This window comes from Propithecus coquereli, unplaced genomic scaffold, assembly GCF_000956105.1.
Source record: "Propithecus coquereli isolate 6110/MARCELLA unplaced genomic scaffold, Pcoq_1.0 Scaffold449, whole genome shotgun sequence".
NCBI classification, from domain to species: domain Eukaryota; kingdom Metazoa; phylum Chordata; class Mammalia; order Primates; family Indriidae; genus Propithecus; species Propithecus coquereli.
Window position 1 is genome coordinate 1,119,802 of NW_012150274.1, and position 24,648 is coordinate 1,144,449.

A 24,648-nucleotide genomic window follows, 5' to 3' on the forward strand; every position below is an offset into this window, starting at 1 on the left:
GGCGCAGCGCGGCGGCGACGGCGGCGGCGGCGGTGGCGGCGGCAGGTGCGTGCGGAGCGTGGCGCGCTCTGCGGCGGAGGCGCGGGGACCGCAGTGCGCGCGGCGCCCGCCCGCGCCCGCAGCGCCACCCCCCCAGTCTGGGGACCCGCGCGGGGTCCGCGGGGCGGGGCCAGTCTCCTGGCCGCCCCTCTGTCCGCTAGGGCCCCCTCGTCGCCCAAGCCCTCCCCTCCTCTCCTGGCTGCCCCTTTCCTGGTCAGCACCCCTCCACTAGTTCTGGAAGGGAGTCCTGCTCTCCTTCCTCGCGGTGCCAGGCCCCACGATACTGGAGGGGGAGAGGAGGAGACCCGCAGGTGGGTCCCAGGAAAACGGGCTCCCAGGGCCCCACCCTGAACCACCCTAACCCTAAACCTAACTGTCCCTGCCTGTCCTTTCTGCCAGCCCCAGTGGGCACGCCCCAGGGTTCAGCACTCAGCCTGCCCAGCCTGGGCTGCTCAGAGAGGGCAAGGTGCCCTCGGAGGGATGAGTGGAGGTGGGCGAGCAGACGTCAGAGGGTGGACAGGGCGGGTCGGGCGTCAGGAGAAGGCTCTGGGGACTGTGGGCACACCCGGGATGAGATTCTGCAGAAGACCAAGCAGACACCTGGGCAGGCGGGCAGGCGGGCAGGCCGCAGCCCAGCGAGGGCGGCCCTCGCGGGACACACACCCTGGGCATGCCCCCAGCTCAGGCCGTGCACAGGCCGCATCCTTTCCTGCTTCCTCTCCTGGCTGCCCACAGCCACGTGCCGTGCTGCCACTTCTGTGACCAGCGCTGGGCCCTGCACTTGACCCCGACAGTCCTGGCCCCTTTGGGCCACAGCGCTCTCTGCCCAGGCAGTCGGCGCCGGGCTCCCAGCAGGGCCCAGGGCCCAGGGCCAGAGGGGCCGGAGCGCGCGTGGGCGGACGGGCTGCAGGCGCGTGCCGGGGCCTGCTTCGCCGCTCTGGGGGACCCGCGCCCGGGGCCTGGTCGCACCCAGCGAGAGCAGTGACAGGAGCACCGCCCAGGGCGGCGGGGGCCCTACGGGGCCCTAGCGTGACGGGGGAGAAACTGAGGCAGGCAAGGCCAGGGGCGGGCTCGAAGCCCACCCTCCGCCGCAGGCTCTGCTCTCGGACCCACGGGGCAGGCCCCGCCCCGGTGTGGAGGCCCCGCCCACATGGGTGAGGCCCCGCCCATATGGGTGAGGCCCCGCCCATATGGGTGAGGCCCCGCCCAAGCCCAGGCCTCCCCGCCGCGCCATTCGGAGCTGGGGCGGCCCAAGCCGAGGATCAGTCCTCCGAACCGGGTCTTTTGGGAAACCCTGAAGCGCGGTGACTTCTGGGAAATAAAATTTCTTTTTTCCGCCTTCGGCCTGGTTTGCACATGCGCCATTTCCGCCACGCAAAGGGCGGGTCAGTGCGCGGGGGCGCGGTTTCCGGCGCCCGCGCAGTGGGCCTCTGTCGTCCGCCTCCCCGAGTCCCGGTTCTCTAGACCCGCGTCGCCTGCCGCCGGCGCCGGGTTTCCGGGACTCGTGTCCGGGCCGGTCTGACTTGGTCCCGCCCCTCCTGCTGCAGCCCCCGCCCCACTGCCCCGAGCTCACCTCGCCACCTCCCAGGGTCATCCCTTTACCCGCTGGGCTTAACCCGCTCCCGGCTCACCCCCACCGGCCTCCTGCCCGCGGCGGCCCTGCGCACCTCCCGGCAGATGGAGCAGCCCAGGCTGCCAGGGCGGGAGCGGTCAGGGCACAACGTGGGACACTGGGGAGGCGGCGTGTGGTCCCCCACGCGCCTCCAGAGGGAACTGCGTTCCAGGAACGAGCTCAAGATGTTGGTAGTGTTTCCAGCTCGTGACACGAACTGTGATATAAGAGACGTGTGACAAACGTGTGAATCAAACATTTTTTTACCAGTTAAAACAGTGGAAAACTCTCCAAGTAGTTTGTGCTCTCAAACTGGTAGTCTCTGCAGAGACTGGGCTCACGTGGAGAACTTTGCCCCAGAAGGGGCTTCCAGGTGTGTGAGTACCTGCCAGACCCACTTCCTTCCTGGGGCCATAACCTCAGCCTCACCTCCTGCCCTCCTTCCTGGCCCAGGGCATGCCCCGAATGTGTCCAGGTTGAGTCACCCCAGGTTGACCGTGTGGCTCGAGCCCAGGCCTGGGCTGCCGCCTACCTAAGAATCAGGGGTGATCCAGCTGAGTTGCTGTGGCCTCTCGGGATCTTGGGAACCCCATCTTTGGGCCCCGCCCCACGGCCCCACCCTCCCAAGGAGGGAAAAGGCGGCTGCCAATGTCTCAGCTCAGGCACTGGGACCTGGAACTTGGAGGGCCAAGAGGACTGGCTGCCGCCACTGCCACCACCCTGCAGGTGAGTCCTTGCCTGTGGGGGCTTTGCTGAGCCCAGGGGTGCCCTAGGGCAAGCCCCTTGCTCTTCCAGTCGCCAGCCTTCCCTAACCCCTTCCCAGTGGCAGTGCCACTCAGGGAGGGGGACCCGTGGGGGGTGGCAGCTGGGAGTCCCTGGCCCTCACTGCTTGCTCACACTCGGCTCGGCCTACAACAGGGGTCGGTGTACACACCTGGAGAGCACCACGCCCATGGCCACTGACGCCTTGACAAGGCCGGCTTTTCCTGGGGTGGGGGCTTTCTTGGGCTGCAGCTCTCGGGCAGCCGTGCCCCTCCACCGAGGCATTACCTGTGTCGTCTGTGCCCACTCCTGCAGGCTGGGCCATGGACCCCCACGAGATGGTTGTCAAGAACCCCTATGCCCACATCAGCATCCCCCGCGCTCACTTGCGGCCTGACCTGGGGCAGCAGTTAGAGGTGGCTCCCTCCTCCTCGTCCTCCTCGGAGACACAGCCTCTGCCCGTGGGGCCCTGCGCCCCTGAGCCAGCCTGCACCGAGGTCCCAGAGCCCAAGGGCGCCAAGGGGGCTGCCCCCGCCCAGAGCCAGCAGGCCTGGCAGCAGCCCTGCAACCCCTGCAGCAGCGGGCAGCGCCCACCAGGACTGACCTATGCCGGCCTGCCGCCTGTGGGGCGCGGTGATGACATTGCTCACCACTGCTGCTGCTGCCCCTGCTGCCGCTGCTGCCACTGCCCCCGCTTCTGCCGCTGTCACAGCCGCTGCTGCGTCGTCTCCTAGCCCTGCCAGGGCCAGGACCCAGCCTCTGCTCCAGCCCAGGCAGGGCCCAGATGTGCAGGTGGCCACGGTCAGAGGCACGAGCCACTTCCAGCCTGGGACCAGCACCTCTCACCAGGAAGGCTGCCGGCTCAGACCGGGCCCTTGAGAGGGAGTCCCAGCACTGGCGTGATGGGACACCCTTGACCACCTTCAGGCCAGGCAATAAAGCAGGGTGAGCTTTGTCCTGGTGACTCTTGTCCTTTGCTGCAGGCTCCTTCCAGAGGGAGTCCCAGGCTGCATGACAGCATCTGCTCCCACTGCGTGCGCGCCACACACACACACACACACACACACACACACACACACGCACCCTCTGCAGCCTCACACCGTCTGCACTTGAACCTCACCTGCAGGTCTCAGGTCTGTCTAGAGGCTGTGTGGGGGTGGGAGTGCATCCCCTGCCCTGGCCAGGCCAGGCCTGGGTTCAAACTGCCCTGGACTCCCTAGGCTGAAGTCCTGAGACTGTGAGATGGTCCGGGTGCGGGTCAGATGCGTGGAACTGGGGGAAGGAGCCCCAAGGAAGGCCTCCAGGAGGAGGGTGAGGGTGGGACTGGTGCTGGCAGGTTTCAGGGAGTGGGAGCTCAGGACCGGAGGGCCTAGACAGCCAGGACTGAGCCCTGCCCACCGTGAGTCACCTCCCAGCCTCCCTGGGATGTGTTTCTGGTTTCCCAGGAAACATCTCATTCCTGCATGTCTGCTGTCCTGCCTCAGGGCCTGGGCTTCCTGGAAGAGGTGGCCTGTACCAGGCCTTGAAGGCGAAGCAGGGAAGGGGCTGGGAGGAGGCCAGGGCCATGGGTGCTGAGCCTGTGTCGTATGTCGGAGCAGCACAGGGTGCCTGGCTCAGGCTGGGTGTGAGAGCCAAGCACAACGTTGCCTCACTGCTGGGGAGGCCAGGATGCCAGGGCAGGGAGTGAGTGGTGAGGCCGGCATTGGGCTCCCTGGCATTCCAGGCAGGGCAGAGACAAGGCATGGAGGTGGAACCTGAGCTGGCCGTGCAGGACAGACGGGTCCTCACGTCATGCCGGCCCTCCCCTGATGCATGGTGACCAGCCACACAGCAGGTTGGGTGGGTGCGTGGCGTACTGAGGTCTCTCTGGGTGTGGGACGATGGGTCATTGCCCTGACTGGGCAGGGACTCGTGTGCCAGGCTCCTTGTCCCTGCTTCATGGCCGGCCTCCACCCAGGTCAGCCACAGGAACCTGTCTGGCCAGTCCTGGAGGCCAACTGCCAAGGCGGGCAGGAGTAAGCAGGGGCCCTCTCTGCCTCCTGGTGGGGCTGTGAGTGGTCCTGGGGCGCTGCCCACCTGCCTCAGTACCTCTCAGTCCCCCGCTTCACTCCACCTGTGGTCCAGGTCACTGGACACACTGACCGCACCTCCTGGAGCTCGTGCCTCCCAGGGCTGGCCTGGAGGCCACAGATGGGCACATGCCAGCTGGGAGGTGGCACCTGAGCTTTGGCAGGGTGGGGTGGGGGTCCCTGTTTGTGAGCGAGGACCTCCACACATGGTGCTTGAGTGCCACCTCGAGGCCGCACAGGCTGGCTGCTGCCCCGCGATGGGACAAGAACAGGGCAGAACAAGCCAAGGCAAGGACTGAGCTGATGGGGAGAAGTCACACGAATCAACGTGGATGTGCACATAGCGATGACGCCTTCAGAGGACCCCGGGGGAGGGTGTGGAGCGGGGAGGGGGTTTGGGGGGATGAACTGCAAGGCCAGGCCCCGGTGGGGGGTTAGCAGAGGAGCGGGTCTGGGCAGTAGGGGGGGCATCTTATCTCCTATGAGTGGGTGGTGCTGTCAGATGTTAGATCCGGTTTCAAGCCCTTTGTGGCTGAAAGGGGAGCCCACGCGGGCTGGCCGGCCACCTGCCTCTCTGCTGACTCCCGCTAGGCCAGTAATGTGAGCCAGGCAGGGAGCCGCAGGGCGCCCTGGGTCCCCACCCCCTTCTCCAGGCACCCTGTGGCTGTGCACAGCCGGCGCTCAGTGGTGTGGATGCAGGTAAGAGAGGCCTGGGGCTCGGGTAGGCTGGGTGCTGGGAGCCCAGGGCTGAGCGGGAGGGTTGTGAAAAGGACCCGAACATCCGGACAGGAGACTGCCCAGCTGGCGGCCACGGGAACCAGGGTGTGCCCCGACTCTAGTGTCCACTCGTCCCACTGGCCACCACCCTCCCTCCCAGCTCTGCACACACCTGCCAGCCCCACAGACCCAGCTCCTGACCATGCTGGACGGTCACAGAAGTGGGCTGGGCAGGCTGCAGGCCGTGCCGCTGCCCACTGCCCGCTTCCCTGCGCACGTCCCCCCAGGATGCTGCAGCCCGAAGGCCCCCGAGCCTCAGAAGAGGGTGGGACCCGGCGGAGCGACTGCATTATCTGCTATTCGGCCTATGACCTCTCTGGGCACCTGCCCCGCCGCCTCTACTGCGGACACACCTTCTGCCAGGCGTGCGTGCGGCGGCTGGACACGCCGGTGCACGAGCAGCGCTGGATCCCCTGCCCGCAGTGCCGCCAGAGCACACCCACACCTCGAGGAGGGGTGGCCATGCTGGACCTGGACTTGGCTGCCTTCTTGGCCATTAAGGCTGAACGAGAGCCAGCAAGAGTGGAGCCCTGGCCCCCCACACCCCTCAAAGATGGCACCACCGTCACTCAGCAGCCGGCTGGGCTCTGCCCCACCTTGGGCCCCCAGCCCCACTTTCCCCCGCCTAGATGCTGCCGGGACTGTGGCAGCCTCTGCTGCCTGTCCCTGGGTGGCCGAGAGGTCTGAGCTCTGCTATTCCCACCCCTGCAGGGGAACCTGCTGCCTGAGGCAGGCCTGCCTCGGAACCTCTGATCATGAGCAGTCTTCCCAGAACACCCCGGTGGCAGAGTGTCCTGGATGCAGCCCACTGGCCCAGTGGTGCCACCTGAGCCATGGGCATGCCCAGGCCACACTCGAGGGCCGGGGCTATGGCCGTAGTGCCATGAGACTCCACTGGAGGCTCATGACCTCCTCCCTATCCTGGCCAGCATAGTCTGACAGTGTGTGCCTAGTGGGGACACTGCAAGCCCAGCTCAGGTCTGGACTCAGCCCAGAGGGTGTCTTAGGAGACTCTGGTGGCCAGTCCTAGGGGCCCAGGCTGCAGGCCAAAAGGGCAGGGCCAAGTCAAGGCTGGTCCTGAGTGGGTCATGCCAGAGCAGGTCTCGTTTCCTACAAAAGGTCTCAGAGGCGGGAGCCAGGAGAGAGGCCAGCTCACTCACTGCTGCCCCACCGTCACCCTGTGAGGTCCATCCCCTCAACAAACTTCATTGAGTCCCCACTGTGGGTCGGGCGCTGTTCCGGGAGGGTCCTGTGCGGGCACAAGGCCATGCAGGCATCGAAGGAGAGGGCCGTGGGCAGGGCTAGCTCTGAGGCCTGCCTGATCTCACAGCCCAGTTTGGCCCCAAGCTGGGCCCCTTCCCGGCTGCCGGCAGTCATGACACAGACCCTTGGGGAGCCACGCAAGTGCTGGAGGCTGTGATGCCATGCTGCAACACCCCATGCCCACAGGAAGGAACTGCCACTCAGGAGCCCCCTCAGCAGGGGTGCAGAACGGGAAGGGAAGAGAGAATTTGCTGAGCAGACACTCAGAAGCTGCCTCCTTCTCTGGGGCAAAGTCCCTCACTCACACGGCGATGGCGGGGCAGGCAGCGGGGCAGGGAGCTGGGGCCAGCCCTGTGCAGAGGAGCTCTTCCTCCTGGCATCCCAGGGGCAGGAAGGGGGCTGGTCCCAGTAAGGGGCACCTCACAATTGACAGGGCAGGGCAGGCAGCAGGCTGGGCAGTGTGGCCTGGGGGAGGCTCTGCTCGCGCCCTCCTGCTGGCCACCACCTGCCCTGAAGCTGGGTCTGAACAGGCCGAGCTCAGGGCTGGGTGCCTTCCCTGGCTACATGAGAAAGCCCCTCCTCCCCGCCCCCCTGGTGCAAAGGGCTTCCTTGCCACCTTCTGTCAGGGGCAGGGACAACCACAGTAAGGTCTCCAAAGCTCTGAGGAACGTGGAAGCGGTGGGCAGACTTTGTTCGGGGCCCCCGGGCGGCCCCAGCCAGTGCAGCAGCATCCTGCCCCGCACGGGGGTGGAGTGTCCAGCAGCTCACACAGATGCCTCCTCGCGGATGTCCAGGATGGAGGACCAGTGCCCAGCCCTGCAAAACCCCTAGCCTGACTCGGAGCCCGTCCCTGGGAGAGACCCCACTCCAAGCAGGTTGGGCTGAGTCAGGCTCGGAGCTCCTAGCCACAGGGTGACCCGGGCCTGGACAGGGCCCAGGGGCCTCGGGGGGTATCCCCTTGGGGGCCTCAGCTCCTGGGTAAACATTAATGGGGCTCGATACACAGCAGGTCATGTGCACACTCAGGGGATCTTTGACCTGCAGCTGCTCCCGCCCTGTGTCTCCTCCCTGCAGGTGCCCCCTCACCACCCACACAGGTAGGAGCTCCCAGAACCAGGCTGGGCTGAGGGACCCTGAGGTGACACTGAGGCCAGGGCCAGGTGACCTCCAGGCCCAGGGCTCAGGCCGCATCCTGAGCCTCCAGGGCCCAAGGGCAAGAGAGACAGGTCTGGGAGCAGGCAGAAGGGAGGGAAGGCACTGCGGACCCCTGGACCCGCGCGCAGTGCTGGGAGGGAGTCTAGGTAGAGGGCTCACGCCGGGCCGGGGTCCTGACCCAGCGGGCTGCGGAGGCACACGCTGCCGCCGGGAGAGGAGCCTCGAGGTGGGGGCCCAGCCCCCCACCCTGCTCCTCATCAGTGGGGGCTGGGGCCCTCATCAGGCCAAGATGTCACCCTTTGGTATCAAATGCCAAAGTCTAAGCTGGGACCATCCGCAGCGTCCCTGATGACACCCGATAGGCAAGGTCCCTGGGCTCCCCAGCTCACAGCCATTTCCAGCCAGCCCCCAGACCCTGTGCCCTCGGCCACCCGCCAGTCCTTCTTCCAGCCAGGACCAGCGAGGGAGCTGGGCAGCCAGGGTCCCCTCGAGTCTGCCCTCTGAAACTGGACTGGGCTTGCCTGACAAACCTGAGGTCATTGTAGCCATCCTCCTGTGGACGGGGGAAGGGAGGAGGTCACCAAGGCCCACAGGGAGTGTGGCAAAGGTCTCAGAGGGCCCCAGGATCTGGAACCTGAATTCAGTGTGCTTGCCAGGGTCGGGGCAGGAGCGGTCTCTGACTTGTGCATGTCCCCAGCAGAGAGGGCTGCTCAGGCCTAGGTCTGTCTCTGCCTGAAATCCATGCCGAATTCCCCCATTGGTGGCCAGGCCCCCCACCCCACTCTGGACACAGTTGACCTGGTGGACCTGAGTCTGAGAAATGCAGGTACCAGGAGCCTCAGTGCCCCAAACCTGGGCTCACCTGCCCACCCTCCACTCCCCTGACAGTGCCTGGTGGGCAAGGAGGGGACAGGACCCAGCTGGTCTCCTGGAGCACCAGGGGCTCAGCACAGCCCTGTCCCAGGCCAGATAAGCAACGGCCCCTTCGGATTCCCCATCCCTGTCGCTGTGTCTCAGCCCAAGCCTTTATGCCTCAGGCCCTCCCCGACCTGCCCCTTCCAACCCCAACCGGGACTGGGTCCCAGAAACAGTCCTACTTGACCCCCCTACAGGGAACACCTATCCCGCCCCAGTCTTGGAGGAAAGGGACACTGACCCCTGGGCCCTCCCTCAGCTGAAGGACACTGGCCAGTCCTGGAAAGGTAGGTCTGAGGGCTCTGGGAGATGCAGGCCTGACTCCCAGGGCCATGGGGAGAGACAGAAAGGGGGGGCTGGCCCAATAAAGCCACAGGGAAACCCACCATGCAGGCCAGCGCATGGCCACCCACATCCCCATCTCAGGGTGCGCTCTGCCCTGCGATGGACAGCCACCCTACCTGATCTGCCCCCTCCTGGCTGGCTTATGGCTCCAGGAGGGCCCAGGGGCTGTTGGCTCCGCCATTCTGCAAAGGAAATGGTGGGGGACAGAGGAGGATGCAGGTCCTGCTCTGGAGAGCAAGGAGGGCCTGGCTCTGCCTTGGGAGTTACAGGAATGGGCCCCTGCCCTGTGGAGGACAGAGGAGGAAGGGGCCTGGGAGGGCGCTGGGCAGGGTGGAGGGCTGGCTGAGGACAGACTTGCCCTGTGTCCTCAGAGCTCAGTGTGGCCAGCAGGCTGCGCCGGGTGGTCATCAGCCTCCTCCAGGCCTGTGGGCTACTTGGCAGCCTGTACTTCTTCATCTGCTCCCTGGACACCCTCAGCTCTGCCTTCCAGCTGCTGGGCAGTGAGTGACCAGGCGGGCAGCCAGGGAGGGGCTGGGGGACCACCACCCTCTGCAGCCTCAACAGCCCTCTTTCCTGGGCATAGGCAAAGTGGCTGGAGACATCTTCAAGGACAACGTGGTGCTGTCCAACCCTGTGGCTGGACTGGTCATCGGCGTGCTGGTCACAGTCCTGGTCCAGAGCTCCAGCACGTCCTCCTCCATCGTGGTCAGCATGGTGGCCTCCCAGTGTGCGTGCACCCTGCCCTCCCGGGGGGTGGGGGGTGCGATGGGCCACAGGCTGACCCGGCCACCCCTCAGTGCTGACTGTCCAGGCGTCCGTGCCTGTCATCATGGGCGTCAACGTGGGCACGTCCATCACCAGCACCCTGGTCTCAATGGCCCAGTCAGGGGAACGAAATGAGTTCCGGAGGTGAGTGGGGGACAGGAGGGTGGGGGCCGGAGCTGCAGTGGCAGCCGCAGCCACCACCAAGGCCGCCCCACCCACCAGCCCTGTGTGGCCACAGGGCCTTCAGCGGCTCGGCCGTGCATGGCATCTTCAACTGGCTCACGGTACTGATCTTGCTGCCGCTGGAGAGCATGGCGGCTGTGCTGGAGTGGCTCAGCGAGCTGGCCCTGGGCACTGCCGGCCTGCAGCCCCGGGTGCAGGCACCCGACATCCTCAAAGTGCTGACCCAGCCACTCACACACCTCATCGTGCAGGTGAGGATGCCTGAGCTCTGGAGGGGGCAGGTGGAGGCCTAGGCCCTGTCCTGGACGGAGGGGACAGAGGAGGGTCTGGGCCCTGCATCCGGATAGGACAGTAGTCGGCAGAAGTGGGTGGGACAGGGCTGGACCCTATGGGCATCTGAGCCCCAGGTGAGTCCTGAGGGGGGGTCCAGCACATGGTCACGATACCTCTGTCCCTCAGCTGGACACCGGCGTGATCGTGGGCAGTGCCACGGGCAAGGCCACCAACAGCAGCATCATTAAACAATGGTGCAGCGCGGGAGGGCAGATGGTGAGGGGGCCGGACCCCAACCCCTCATTTGACCCCTGACCTTGCCTGCTGAACTGCCCCGCCCCGCGCACTTTGACTCTTGAGCCCTTTGACTTCCGTCTATCCACTGACCCCCTGATCCCGTCCTGAGTCCTCCCTGCCCCCAGACCCAGGGGAACAGCAGCGGATGTGGAGCCTTCGGCCCCTGCGCTGAGAGGAACAGCTCCGCCGCCGCAGACAGGCTGCGCTGTGAGCCCGGCCCCGCCCCCTCCCCGCCCGCCCCGTCCCCGGCTCGGCCCCGCCCCCGGCCCCGCCTCACGCTGCCCCCCGCAGGCGGCCACCTGTTTGCGGGCACGGCGCTCACGGACGCGGCCGTGGGCTGCATCCTGCTGGCCGGCTCCCTGCTGGTGCTTTGCACCTGCCTGGTCCTCGTCGTCAAGCTGCTCAACTCCGTGCTGCGAGGCCGCGTCGCCCAGGCGGTGCGGACGGTCGTCAACGCCGGTGAGGGGGCGGGGCGGGGCCTGGGTCGCGGGGCGGGGCCTGGGGGCGCGGCGGGGAGGGCTGCCCGCGGGCCAGCAGAGCTGACCGAGCTGACCCAGCTGCCCCCCGCCAGACTTCCCCTTCCCCTTCGGCTGGCTCAGTGGCTACCTGGCCATCCTTGTGGGTGCCGGCCTCACCTTCGTTCTCCAGAGCAGCAGCGTCTTTACAGCAGCCATCGTGCCCCTCATGGGTGAGTGCAGTGGGCAGTGGGCCTCTGGAGGTGGGGGCTGGGGCTGGGGCCCGGTGGTCACCCCCAGCTCCCCCAGGGGTCGGGGTGATCAGCCTGGACCGGGCGTACCCCCTACTCCTGGGCTCCAACATTGGCACCACCACCACCGCCCTGTTGGCCGCCCTGGCCAGCCCAGCAGACATGATGCTCAGCGCCGTCCAGGTATTGCCCTCATCCCTCCCGGGCCTCTCCTGCTCCCAGCTCGGGCCTGGGGCTTTCTCTCAGGTTCACTCCCCTTGTGTCCAGCCAGCCCTGGGGCCCCAGGCTGCCTGTGGCCCAAGCTCTCCCTGGACCCCCTTCTTTGGCTCCAGCCACAGACCTGCAGCCCCACCTCCTCAGACCCCAAGGACTCTGCAGGCATCTCTTGGCCCCTGCCCTGCACTTCCTCCCCCGGAGACCTAGTCATTTTCAGGTTTTCTCAGCGTGTGGCCCTGGGCCACCCCCATGCCCTGTGCCCCTTTCTCTTCAGCAGCCCCTGCCTCCCCTGAGGGACCCCCTGCCCCTCCATCCTCCACCCTATGCTCCTTACCGTGTCTCCTGGAGGCCTGCCCCAGCCCTGGGGGCTCCGAGCCCCTCTACTGCACCACCTCCAGGATGCCTCTACCCCCATCCTCTGTTCCCTTGTGTACCAGCCACCTAAACGCAAATCCCCACTTGGACAATGCCCAGCTTCCCAGCCCCTATCCTGAAAAGGCCCCTCCCACCTGTGCCAGGTGCTTGACAATGCCCTGGCTGTGATTCTTTCTCCAGGAGGCCTCCCCATCCCAGACCCCTAGCTCTGTGCCCCACACCCAGTCCCATTCAGTCGTGCCTGTTCTCTAAAACTTTGGTCCCCAATCCCCGGGGCCGTGGACCGGTACCGGTCGGTGGCCTGTTAGGAACTGGGTTGTACAGCAGGAGGTGAGTGGCAGGTGAGCAAGCGAAGCTTCATCTGTGTTTACAGCTGCTCCCCATCACTCCCATCACTCCCTGAGCTCCACTCCCCTCCCCCTGCCAGTCCGTGGAGAAATTGTCTTCCATGAAACCAGTCCCTGGTGCCAGAAAGGTTGGGGACCACTGCCCTAAAACATCCCCTCTGTGGTCTGCTGCCTGGGTGCCCGGCAGGTTCAGCCCCTGAAACCCTGGATCACACTAGGCTGCTGCTCACGAGGAGACAAACCTGGCTCTCCTGGGCTCCCACCTGCATCCTTGTCTCTGCCCTGTCTCTCTCCACTCAGATTCTCCCTGTGCAGGGTCCTGCTCCACCCTCTCCAGGAAGCACTCCACACTTCACCTGTGCACAGACCCCTCCAAATCTGGCAGCCCCTGGAAGCTCTATGTCTTCCCGCCATATGTGGTCCTGTGCCTTCTCCCTGCCAGAGCCCTGGCTGGGGTGGCAAAGCTCATCCCGGAGAGGAGAGGGCACAAGGCTTAGGCAAAGCTAAGTCAGTCCAGGGGAGGGCGTGATCTCACTGTGGATCCATGACCCACAACCCATGATCCATGGCTGGTCATCGCTTGATGGCAGCAGTGATGAAGTTACCTGCTGGGGTGCTGGGCTGTGCTCCTGCCCACCTCCAAAGTGTATGAGTCGGGGGCCGTGAGAGGAGCATGTCCATACTTGGCCAGAATCTGCCCTCCCAGGCAGCACGTCTCAGTAGGATGCCAGACAAGCTTTGGACATGGGGCCATTTCTGCAGGGTGGGGGGAGGGCAAGGGTCCCGGGGTGAGGTGACCCCTTCTGCCCTGCCTCCCCCCCCAGGTTGCCCTCATCCACTTCTTCTTCAACTTGGCCGGTATACTGCTGTGGTACCTGGTGCCCGCCATGCGGCTGCCCATCCCACTGGCCAAGCACTTTGGGGACCTGACTGCCCGCTACCGCTGGGTAGCCGTTGCCTACCTGCTGCTCAGCTTCCTGCTGCTGCCCCTGGCCGCCTTTGGGCTCTCCCTGGCAGGGAGCACAGTGCTGGCCTCAGTTGGGGGTTCCCTGGTGGGGCTAGTGCTCCTTGTCGTCCTTATCAATGTCCTGCAGCGGCACCGGCAGGCCTGGCTGCCCCACCGCCTGCGGTCCTGGGCCTGGCTGCCCCTCTGGCTCCACTCTCTGGAGCCCTGGGACCGCCTGGTGATGCGCTGCTGCCCCTGCAGGGCCTGCAGCCCCGCAGAGGCCACTGACAAAGATGCCCATTGCTATGAGAACCCTGAGGTCCTGGCTTCCCAGCAGCTGTGAGCGGTGGGCTCCACAGCAGACCACCCTAGCCCTCACCGGCCAGCCTGCCCAGGTGCCCCTGGGGGGCGGTTCCTAGCAGCAGCGGACGTTTGCGTCATCTGCTTCCCCTTCTGTGCAAATAAATCCGGCTGTTACCCCGTGTGGCGGTGTCCACTGCCCGGCAGGGGATGCGGGGAGGGCCGAGCGCGCGGCCGCTGCGCCCTGGGGACGCTCGGGGCAGGCGGCGCAGGGTGGCGGAAGTGGCCCCGAGCGCCGGCGGACGGCGGCGCGTTTCCGGCCCCTCGGCGCGTAGGGCTGGAAGGAACCGCGGGTCTGGGGGCGGACGCTTCCCGCAGCCAGAGAGGGATCCAGTCCCCGAGGCGCAGCGGCCTGAGCGAGCAGGGAGCCTCCGCCCGCAGGCGCCGAGTCCCGCCAGGTGCGCGGGGGCTCGAGGAGAGACCAGGACGGCGGGAAGGGCCGGCTGTCCCGAGGTGCCCCTCCCAGTTAGCCCCTGCGTGTGTCTCTGCGGGCCCGGGGTCCCCAGGGACGCGGGCCTGCCCCTCCCGGGCTCGGGCCGGTGCTGAGCTCGCGGAGCCCGCGGGGAGCCGGGCCTGCCGCAGAGGCCGCGAAGGCCTGCGGAGGCGCCCCGGGGAGTGGCTGGCGCCTGCGCCGATGCCCTGGGCCGGCGGGTGCCCCCCGCGGTGCGGTCGGGTTTCCGCACAGGAAGGCTCCTCTGCCGGCGGCGGGTAACCGGACACCCGGGAAACGGCGCCCCCGCCACCTCCAGCCCAGAGCTGCCCGCACCCCAACCCGACCCTACGCTCCACCAAAGAATCAAACCTCGGGTCGTCCCGGGACCCCAGCCCTCGGCCAGGCACAAGCAGACGCATGGACGGAGGGGCTGACCCCTGCGGGGACGGTTCAGGTTTTCCCACAGAGTCCGAGCTGTGTCCACTGGCGATGTCCCATCCAGAACCACTGTCGTGATGGGGGCACTTTTCTTCCCAGCCCCTGCCAGGTTTGCTTGGTCAAATCCCATGGGGCTGGTATGCGGCTCGTCAGGAAGATGAGGCCTGTGGGAGCCCAGGGCCATCTCTGCCCTGGCCCTGTCCCTTCATTCTCTCTCAGGTTGCCTTACCCCCACATCCCCCAGGACCTCCCTGCCCCCTCGGCACCCAACCCATCCCACAGGCACCCAGGCCTCCTGGGCCTGAGTCTCATCCTGTCCACCGAGGGAGGTGACTGCCTGCTATAGGAGCCAAGGGGACCTTGGGGCTGGGCTCCAGCAAGAATAGGGCCCCCCACAGCTAGCTCATATATCCCAGCTTTGGTTCCCCCAACCCTGATTCCCGGTTGCTCCTGTGCACCTGACATCAGCCTCATGGTACTCTGATGTCATTCCAGGGGACAGGCCTAGCTAGTCCCCAGGGAGAGTGAGGCTTGGGGGAAGCTGCCCTGCCCTTTGGGGGAAGGCAGTGGGGCCCTTGTGGTGTGGGAAAGTACCCCACGCACCTCTCCTTCCAGGGCAGGTGAGGCCTCCCACAAAGGCTGACCACTGGGTCTTTTAAGGCCGCCAATTACTGTCTGCCTGCTGCCCCTGCCTGGTGGTAATACACCCTCCCATTGGGACCATGGCCACCAGTAAACAGAGCCTTCCTTGTGGATTCGTCCAGCAGCTACAGGCCGGGGAAGGAGGGCAGGCACCCAGCACTCCCACGGCTCCTCCTGCCCCATGTCCCTGCTCTCTGGCTCTCTCAGGGCTGCATTCTGCCTGGCTATGGACCCCAGGGCCCAGGGGTTGACCGTCCCACCCCATACTGTCCTGCCTCTTCACACTGGAGTGGGGGCACCCTTGGTTCAGGGTGGGGCTGCAGGGCCTTCTTCCACCAGCTTTGTGCCAGCACTGGCAGCTGCTGTCCTTGTGGGTCTTAGGCCCAAGCACTGCAGGGAGTCTCCTGCTGTCTTGTCCTAGCCAGTGTCCACCTCACCAGGGCACCACGAGGGCCAAGGCAGATGGCTTGTGCCATGGTGAGCTCTGGGGCTCACACCTGGGCAAGCAGCAAAACCTGGATTTTGTTGCCTGTCGATGGGAGGCCACACTGACCTCCCAGCGCTGAAGGCCCTGGTTAGAGGAAGCAGGAGCATTTCTAGTGGAGGGATCTCAGGCCACACAGCCTGGGGGTGCAGTGGGGAGCCTTTGACAATGTTTGAGAATGCCAGGGACCCAAACACCTCAAGGAGCAACCTGGACAGGGCTCTGCACAGCTAGTTGGGGAAAAAAAATCTTGAGTTTCTCCCTCCTTCACCTGCTATGAGGCTTAAATGGCTTCGTTGTCTACTGCTTGGGCAGCTAAGCTATTCCACAAGGTGCTGAGCCAACTCAGGGAGTGCTCTGGACACTGAGAGGACCCTAGGATGCCTGGCAGTGACCCTGTGCATCCCATACACCCATGCAAGACTCCAGCCCTTTTGAGGGATGAGGTCTGCTTGAGAGCAGTCAACAGAAGCCAGGCTTGTTTTAGCCGGGCTCAGTGGCTCACGCCTGTAATCCTAGCACTTTGGGAGTCCAAGGCAGGAGGATTGCTTGGGGCCAGGAGATCAAGACCAGCCTGGGCAACCCCTTAGTGAGACCCCCCACCCTACAAAAAAATAAGAAAAATTAGCCAGGCATGGTGGTGCGCCTGTAGTCCCAGCCACTCAGGAGGCTGAGGCAGGAAGATCGCTTGACCCCAGAAGTTGGAGGCTATAGTGAGCTGTGATGATGCCACTGCATGCTAGACTGGGCAACAGAGCAAGACCCTGTTGTTAGGGTGGGAACTTGAAGCATGGGCTTAGAAAGAATTCTCGACACAAAGATTAGGACAGGCTTAGAGAAAAAGTTTATTTTATTTTCCAAGGGAGGAAAGGGGATGGCACAAAAGAAAGAAAGAAGTGGTGGCCTCGAGGGTAAGGTGTTTAGGGTTTTTATTGGGATAAAGGGGAAAAAATAATTACTGCTGCAAAATGGTAACAGGAGGCAGCTGTGAAGCCGGCTGTTCGTCTTTTCCTTTTTCCCCCTCTGCTGTATGACACTAGCTTTGTCAGTCTCCTTCCTTGGAATGTGATCTGGTGCACGTGGGAAGGAGCGCGCACCCCTGCTGTCTGCTTGGGAACTCTTCAAGTGCTGCCAAAACAAATTCTTAAACACAAGGAGTTAAGCCCCAGGTGGTTAATCAAACAGGGGAAGTTGTGTGCTGTCATCTTTCTTTTCTTCTCTTTTCTGTTAGTTTATTAGCAATGCCATCCTTTCACCTGTCTCCAATAAAAAAAAAGAAGCCAGGCTTGTTTTCCTGGACCCATCTGTGGGTAAGGTTACTCTCCTGGTCAGGGTGGCCAACGGCAACAGACCCCTCTCCCGAAATGAAAAAGCCAATCTCCACACATGCCCAGGGTGCAGCTGGTCCTGGCAGATTCCCCAAAGACTAACAGTTTTTGTCAGTGTGTAGCACAATACTGTGGTATCATGCATTATGTAGTGAAGTGGGCGTGCCTCCCCTCTAGGAAGAAATAAGCAGGCACTGCCCCCAACACCCTCTGGTTGAGAGGCAAAGGGGTAAGAAGTTCCCAGAAAGCCAGAATCTAGAGAGGCCCAGTCGCCACAGCAAAGGAGACTGTCCAGGACAGAACTGATTGTGTAATTTATTCCTTTAAAAATGTTACCAAAATACACTTTGGAAGGGTGAGACGGGAGAGTGGCTTGAGGCAGGAGTTTGAGACCAGCCTGGGCAACATAGCGAGACCCAGTCTCTACAAGAAATAGAAAAATTAGGCAGGTGTGGTGGTGCGTGCCTGTAGTCCCAGGCACTCCGGAGGCCAAGCAGAGAGTATTGCTTGAGCCCAGGAGTTCTAGGCTGCAGTGAGCTGTGTTTTACCTACTACTCTGCAGTCTGGGAGGCGGAGCAGGATCTCCTCTCTAAAGAAAAATAAAAATGCTACCAAAACATAATGTAAGTGCATTGTTTTTAAAGCGATTGATTAAAGGTGCAACCACATGCAATTTAACTGTTTTTCTTATAAATTATTTTCTCCCCAATGTAAATCATGTCGTAAATTAATAGAAATAAAACTATTCGTCAGCCCAGGCCCCCAGAGGTCGGGGCCCATCCGTCGAGGGAGGTCTGGTCGCCATCCCGTCTCCATGCAGCTCTGCGCAACCCTGGGGCCCAGGCACCAAGGCGACGGGCGCACGGCCAGCGCCGTCTCCACAACACGCCGCACCCCTCCTCGCCCCTCCCTGCACCCGACCTGCCTGCAGCGCAGCGGAAGCCACGCGCTCCCCCCGCCGGACCGCGAGGGCAGCGGGCGCCGGGGAGCAGGAGCCCGCGGACTCGGCCCGCCACGCTCTGCTGCCCTGGGGCAGCGTCCCCTACCCCGCGGACATCCCGGTCGTGGCGCCGCCCCCCCCCTGGCACCTGAGCCCCGGTTCCTTCCTTGGAGACCCCCGGGGTCGCCCCGCGTCTGGGCCGGGCCGCCACCGCATGACCCCGCGCTTCCCGCAGGGTGGGGGTGGGGCGTCCCTTCGCTCGGTGCGGGGAGGTCGGGTCGCGTCGCTCCGCGACAGCCGCCCCGGAGAAAGCGCACGGCGGGGACACAGGGTCGCTTCTGTACCCTCGAACCTTCCTTCCGGGCTCGGGGCCAGGACCGCGCCCGCCCTCGACCGCCGGGCCTGCCCTCCCCGGCCGGAAGCCCAGCCCCGCCCGCGCGCGTCTCCCGCTGCACTGCGGCGGTTACCAGGACGCTGACCCCGTGCGGCCAATAGCGCCAACCTGTCGGCGTGCTCCCGGAAGCCAGCCAATGAGAGGGCAAATCAATCATTTGAAACACCCAATGGACAGAGCACCGCAGCGCGAGGGGGGGGGGATTGTGATAGGGAGATAGCAGGCCGAGGCTGACCAATAAGGAGCTGACGGCATTAGGAAGGCGGGCCATAGGCGGCTTGATTGACGGGGACAAAGCCAATCAAGCGAGGCTCCTTGCCAGCCTCGTTCTGGCACCCCAATCCGGGGCTGACGGAGGCGGGCACGGCGCGTATATAAGCATTGGCTGAGCGTCGGTTGTAGCACTCTGCGCGCCTGCTCCTCCGCCTGTGTGTCTGCCTGCTGCCCTCGTCCCCGCCGCCGCCGCCGCCGCCGCCGCCGCCGCCGCCGCCGCCGCCGCCGCCATGAGGGAGATCGTGCACCTGCAGGCCGGGCAGTGCGGCAACCAGATCGGCGCCAAGGTAAGCGGCCGAGGGCGCCGAGGCCCGGCGCGGGCTTGCGGGCGGGGCGGACGGCCGGGAAAGATGGCGGCAGCGGCCGGCCGGGCGAGCAGCGCCCCCGCATTGCGGCCCCGGGCGCCCTGCGCGGGGCTGGGGCCGGGCGGGCAGGGCCGAGGCCCCCGGGGCCCTGGCGGCTGGGGGAACGCGGGCGGGGGAGGGGAGCGGAGGGCTGGGCCGCCGCGCCCGTCCGGGGCGGGGCCGCCCCAGCGCACCGGCGGCCGTGACTCAGCCCCTGCCCGCCCGCGTCCCTTGCAGTTCTGGGAGGTGATCAGCGACGAGCATGGCATCGACCCCACCGGCACTTACCACGGGGACAGCGATTTGCAGCTGGAGCGCATCAACGTGTACTACAACGAGGCCACCGGTGAGACCCTGGCCCCTCCTGTCCGCCCTTCTGCGACCCCATGTCCCCTCTCCTCGCTCATTCCTCCCCCGTGTCTCCCCAGGTGGCAAGTACGTGCCCCGCGCCGTGCTCGTGGATCTGGAGCCCGGCACCATGGATTCAGTGCGCTCGGGCCCCTTCGGGCAGATCTTCAGGCCGGACAACTTTGTCTTTGGTGAGCCGCCGGTGGGGGTTGGGCGGCGGCATGTCAGTCAGGGCGGCTCAAAGGTCGAGGGGCTTCCTCAAGGTCACCGCCGTGAGAACCGTGGGGCGGGACAAACGTGGGCACCCTCCTCCCCTCTGAGTCCCTCAATCCCTCTCCTAAAGCGGCTTTGGGAGGAAGGCCCAGCTGTCTGCCCACTGCGAGGAGCCGTCGATGTAATCTCCTCGCAGGGAACGCCGAGCTGGAGGCAGCGACTGCTGCTCCGTCCTTGGGAGCTGGAGGTGCTGTCTGGGCAGGGTTTTGTTGTTGAGCTGTCTGAAGTTTGGCTAACAGGGCAGGCTGCTGTCTGTCACTTTGGGAGTCTATTTGCTCTATCCAGAGTGAATTCTTATCTCATTTGGCCCGTTTTTGCACGGGTCGTGGCAACTACATACCTGGCTAGCAAGTGACCAGCTGTCCTCTCTCACAGGTCAGAGTGGTGCTGGGAACAACTGGGCCAAGGGGCACTACACAGAAGGTGCGGAGCTGGTGGACTCGGTGCTGGATGTTGTGAGGAAAGAGGCCGAGAGCTGCGACTGCCTGCAGGGCTTCCAGCTGACCCACTCTCTGGGTGGGGGGACTGGGTCGGGGATGGGTACCCTCCTCATCAGCAAGATCCGGGAGGAGTACCCAGACAGGATCATGAACACGTTCAGCGTGGTGCCCTCGCCCAAGGTGTCGGACACGGTGGTCGAGCCCTACAACGCCACCCTCTCAGTCCACCAGCTTGTAGAAAACACAGACGAGACCTACTGCATTGATAACGAAGCTCTCTATGACATCTGCTTCAGAACCCTAAAGCTAACCACGCCCACATACGGTGACCTGAACCACCTGGTGTCCGCCACCATGAGTGGGGTCACCACTTGCCTGCGCTTCCCCGGCCAGCTCAATGCTGACCTCCGGAAGCTGGCTGTTAACATGGTCCCCTTCCCCCGCCTGCACTTCTTCATGCCTGGCTTTGCCCCACTGACCAGCCGGGGCAGCCAGCAGTACCGGGCCCTGACGGTCCCTGAGCTCACCCAGCAGATGTTTGACGCCAAGAACATGATGGCTGCCTGCGACCCCCGCCACGGCCGCTACCTAACAGTGGCTGCCGTGTTCAGGGGCCGCATGTCCATGAAGGAGGTGGACGAACAAATGCTTAATGTCCAAAACAAGAACAGCAGCTATTTTGTTGAGTGGATCCCCAACAATGTGAAAACAGCTGTCTGTGACATCCCACCCCGGGGGTTAAAAATGTCCGCCACCTTCATCGGCAACAGCACGGCCATCCAGGAGCTGTTCAAGCGCATCTCGGAGCAGTTCACAGCCATGTTCCGGCGCAAGGCCTTCCTGCACTGGTACACAGGTGAGGGCATGGACGAGATGGAGTTCACCGAGGCCGAGAGCAACATGAACGACCTGGTGTCCGAGTACCAGCAGTACCAGGACGCCACGGCCGAGGAGGAGGGCGAGTTTGAGGAGGAGGCCGAGGAGGAGGTGGCATAGAGCCGTCTCACTGGGGTAAACGCGGAAGCGGTGTGAGCTCTTTATTCACTCACAACGTGTTCTGATGGCCACGTCTCACTGTGTGTGCACTTGCTGTTCTTGTCTTGACATCACATGCTGTACAGACACCACCATTAAAGCATTTTCATAGTGTGTGGTTTTGCCTCTGCAGTTCCTTCTGATAGGCCCTCCGCGTGCTGTTGCCGAACGTCATTGCGTAGTTGTCCCGCATGGCTGCGAGGGAGCAAGGCCGCAGCTGAGCCAAGATTACCACATACCCAGGGACAAGCATGCGATCGGCTCCCAGGGGAGTCAGCATGAGCTGTGAGCACAGCAGGCTTCCAGGGAACGTGGGGCTGCCCTGGGGGCATCTGCTTGTTGGGGAACCTGCTCCCTAAAGGCAGGCCTATCCCATCCCAGAGGCCAGCTGGCTATGTCTGGGGTTTTCATAGGATGGACCAAGGAGCCCTTTCCAAATGGGGGAAGGGGTAAAAATGGGCAGTCCTGCCCTAAGATGGGACCCTGGGGACTGGTCTGACAGCTGGCCCTGTACCAGCAATGAGGGGTGAGTAAGGAGCCCCAGCCACCCTGTCCCCATGGTGGATTGGTGTGTCAGCATGGCCTTGTCCTAACAAGCTGGGTGTAGGGGCATCTGGCAGGGCTGGTAGGTAGGCGGCAGGCCTGTGCACTCACATGGTACAAACCCCATGTAGAAAGGTATCAGGCCCTGGCTTCTGTAGACGGTGTTGCTGGGCCAGTGAGTCTTAGGCAGCCTCTCACCCAGCGCACAGATGGGATTTCTGAACAGGAACTGGGGAAACAGGCAGGTGCTGACAAGCACTGCCTCCCCCAGCTCGTAACCAGTGAGCAAAATACCCAAGTTGGGGCCTGACCTGCCCCAGCTGAGGGCTGGCGTGCCGGCGCTCTCACTGGGGAAGTGGCCCATGCTCTCGGGTCTGTCTGCCCTAGTCCCCCTCAGTCCAAAACACTGCAGAGTGGGGTGCTGAGACTGTTAGGGGACAGGCCCTTGAGCCAAGCAGAGCCCCCCTCCCCGGGCCTCTGAGGAAGCCTGGCCTTCACAGCCCCGCTAGGGAAATGCAAAGTAGGTGGAGACAGCTGTGCTGGGAGCCAGGCACTTGGGAGCAGGCCCAGCATGGGGCTGTCCTACCTGGTTCTTGTCGAACTGGTCCATAGCTTGTATGACCCCATCACGGTAATTCACCCCCATCACCCAGGTGAACTGGGGGACAAAGCCAGCATAGCCTGGGAGTGGGCAGATGTCAGGGTCCTACCCCGGGTCCCCTTGGCCTTTCCCTGGGCACGCCCACCTCCCAGATGTGTCAGGGAAGCCAGTCAAGGCTGCTTTCCTTCCCTCAATGTTAGCAACTGCCTCTTGGGGCCAAGCAAACGGGTGGGCAGGAGTCAGGAGAAGTGGGCTCCAGGAAGCAGCTGGGAGGTGCAAGAGGAAGGGGCCCCTACTCTCCAGGAACTTTGGGGAGGGGTGTCCCTGTCCAAACCAGCCCAGTCCCCAGGCACCCACCTGAGATGGCTTTCCGTTGGATCAGGTTAGGGGGATCCAGCTGGGGCAGCCGCTGGAACCTGCCTACGTCTAGTGTCTGCTGCTGGTGGGCCCTGGGCGGGTACTCACTCCTCCTGCAGTGGTACAGCTGGATTGGGGGAGGGGCAAGTCACCGCAGCTCCCACCTGGGTCTGGGTAGGGGTGGGGCTCAGTGCAGGATGTCTCCCAGTTACCTGGTGCCGCCCAGGGGCCTCATGGACAGGGGTGGTGCTCTTCCAGGCCTCTTCCCCGTACGCCAGCCGCAGGCCTGGGTGTCCCAAGTCCCTGGAGTCCCCCTTCCTGCCTGGTGGGCACGGTGGGTAGGGGGGGTAGGGCATGAAGCCTGCAGGCAGCCCAACTTCTCTGGATATGTTCTCTACCCCTGGTGGCTCCTGGGTGTCCACTTCCTGGGTTGGGAGCTGGCCCAGAATCTCAAAGTTCTTGTAGGGCTTCAGACCTGTACAAACAGGGCAGCCCGTGAGCAAGGGGAGCAGAAGAGGGGGGATCGGGGGGGCGCAGGGACGGGGTTGACAGCTCACCGGTGTAGGGAGGGATGTAGGGCTCACTCAGGTCCCGGCAGGGAATCCAGGGGGGCTTGGACCCGCTGAAGTCCTCGATGAACTTGGGCTTGGACATGGGGGACAGCACGGAGCAGGGGCTCTTCTGCACGCTGGGATCTGTGAGCAGCTGTGCCGTGGTGCGCCCATAGGTGTTCCCCACCTGGTAGCGCAGCTGTGGGTAGAAGCCTGCATAGCTGTGGAGGGAAGAGGAAGAGAAGGCAGGACGGGTTGGTGAGGGCAGCCAGCAGCTAGGTGAGATCCAGCCCACCTGCCACTTACCAGCTGCTTGGCCTGTGGCAGGTCACCCCACCTTTGCTTCCCTGTGAATGCGCTTGCAGCAGCACCTGCCTGCTGTGGCTCTTGCCACAGAAGGTGAGCCCCCCTGTCATGCCACCATCAGATTGCCACCCTCCCACCCCTCCTTCCAACAGCAGGGAGTGGGGAGCCTGTTCTGTGGGAGCAAGTGCCAGGACAGAGGTGTGGAGCGGCCACACAGCCCGGCGGAGGGCAGCCCTTACACACCAGTTGGTCCCGCCAGGAAGGCGTTGGGTGGGGTTTGAAGGCCAGGTTTTGGGAGGGCAGGTGGGAGGGCTGAGCTTCAGAGGGGAGCAGTCATTTAGCCACATGGGGACGTGGTGTGCGTGTCGCATTGTGGGCTCCACAGACCGTGGTTGTCAGTGGCTCAGTGCTGCTGGGGGCCTGTGTGATCACCCAAGGAGTATGAATTTTCTTTTAAAAAATTGCCAGAGTTAACACAGGCTCGTAAGTTTACAAGGTGAGCATCTACCTTCCCCAGAAGTCACCATTGTCTAAAGGTAGGCTTAGTTCCCTGCCAGCCTTTCCTTGTTTGTACATGCACCTGTGTGCGTATATTTAGGTGTGTACACACACATACACACACATACACATAGGGGAGTTGTTTTTATTTGAGGGCGTACCTAGTTAGGCAGCCTGGAGTACGCTTATCTCATCTTTAAGACGTGGAGTCCTCTATGGAGTAAGCGTCCAGCATTTACACAGCCGGCCTCTGCCAGCTGTTTTGCTGCCCCAGTTTCTGCTCTTGACAGACACGCTGGCCACCTGGTCTGGCATTCAGCGGCCGTGCACCAGCAGGGAGGGGTGAGGCCTGGGCCCTTGGCAGCCACCTCCCGCCGCCGACCACGAGCCTGCCGTGTCCCAGGGCTCCCCAGCCCACAGGGCCTCCATCCCAGCTCCCTGGTGCTCCTGGGCTGGAGCCCCTCATAGCTGGCCTCCAGGCCCTCCGTCCCAGCCTCCCTGCAGGGCCCACTCTTACCCAGGGATGTAGTGAGGTTCTGGCGTGAAGAGGTTCTGTTTCTGAGTAGCTGTCATTTTGCCTCTAGCAGCCCTTGCTGGCTCCAGCCCCTTATCCCGGGTCTGGCCCCTTCCCTGTTGCCTGGCAACCATTGTGAAGGAGCCCAGCACTGTTGGGCACCAGCAGGGCCAGGGTGCCTCCCCAGCCATGTGAGCGATCCCATTTTACGGCTGGCACACTAAGTCCAGACGGGCGCCAGGCTGGGCAGGCGGTGAGGCGGGCTGGCCTGGGAGGAAGTCCTGGGACCTCTGAGCTCAGAAGACAGGGCCTGTTCCTCTGGGAGGGGCCTGGGCTCGTGCCACCCTAGGAGGCCAGTGGCCAGCTGACAAGCAAGCCCTGCCCGGGGTGCGGCCTGAGTCCGGGCTTTCCCGGCTGGAGAGCGGTGCGGATTCTCTGCAGTCGGCTCTTTCACCTGGAACAGGGCATTATTTTACACTTTAAACAAATCCTGATTTTTTT

The 24,648-nt window shown here is 64.0% G+C and overlaps 5 protein-coding genes across 5 annotated transcripts; 4 read left to right on the forward strand and 1 right to left on the reverse strand.

Moving 5' to 3' along the window:
* Positions 1-1,189: 1,189 nt before the first annotated feature.
* CYSRT1 (cysteine-rich tail protein 1) lies at positions 1,190-3,147 on the forward strand. The gene is made up of 4 exons (XM_012654734.1): positions 1,190-1,193; positions 1,628-1,858; positions 2,189-2,377; positions 2,729-3,147. Exons 1-4 carry the CDS (start codon positions 1,190-1,192, stop codon positions 3,145-3,147), a joined length of 843 nt encoding a protein of 280 aa, XP_012510188.1.
* Positions 3,148-5,487: 2,340 nt separating this feature from the next.
* RNF224 (ring finger protein 224) lies at positions 5,488-5,946 on the forward strand. The gene has a single exon (XM_012654736.1). It carries the CDS (start codon positions 5,488-5,490, stop codon positions 5,944-5,946), a length of 459 nt encoding a protein of 152 aa, XP_012510190.1.
* A 1,502-nt stretch (positions 5,947-7,448) lies between these two features.
* SLC34A3 (solute carrier family 34 (type II sodium/phosphate cotransporter), member 3) lies at positions 7,449-13,388 on the forward strand. The gene is made up of 13 exons (XM_012654767.1): positions 7,449-7,619; positions 8,375-8,503; positions 8,790-8,879; positions 9,309-9,437; positions 9,521-9,664; positions 9,735-9,846; positions 9,941-10,136; positions 10,345-10,434; positions 10,581-10,662; positions 10,747-10,914; positions 11,027-11,143; positions 11,220-11,344; positions 12,924-13,388. Exons 2-13 carry the CDS (start codon positions 8,419-8,421, stop codon positions 13,386-13,388), a joined length of 1,803 nt encoding a protein of 600 aa, XP_012510221.1. The 5' UTR covers positions 7,449-7,619; positions 8,375-8,418.
* Positions 13,389-18,482: 5,094 nt separating this feature from the next.
* TUBB4B (tubulin, beta 4B class IVb) lies at positions 18,483-20,891 on the forward strand. Its single transcript, XM_012654770.1, has 4 exons — positions 18,483-18,624; positions 18,919-19,027; positions 19,110-19,220; positions 19,678-20,891. The coding sequence occupies exons 1-4, from the start codon at positions 18,568-18,570 to the stop codon at positions 20,736-20,738; spliced, it is 1,338 nt and encodes a 445-aa protein (XP_012510224.1). The 5' UTR covers positions 18,483-18,567; the 3' UTR covers positions 20,739-20,891.
* FAM166A (family with sequence similarity 166, member A) lies at positions 20,884-24,206 on the reverse strand. The gene is made up of 7 exons (XM_012654768.1): positions 24,151-24,206; positions 22,836-23,050; positions 22,491-22,753; positions 22,279-22,405; positions 21,907-22,001; positions 21,432-21,549; positions 20,884-20,972 (listed from the first exon to the last, which is right to left on the reverse strand). The coding sequence occupies exons 1-7, from the start codon at positions 24,204-24,206 to the stop codon at positions 20,884-20,886; spliced, it is 963 nt and encodes a 320-aa protein (XP_012510222.1).
* Positions 24,207-24,648: the final 442 nt, after the last annotated feature.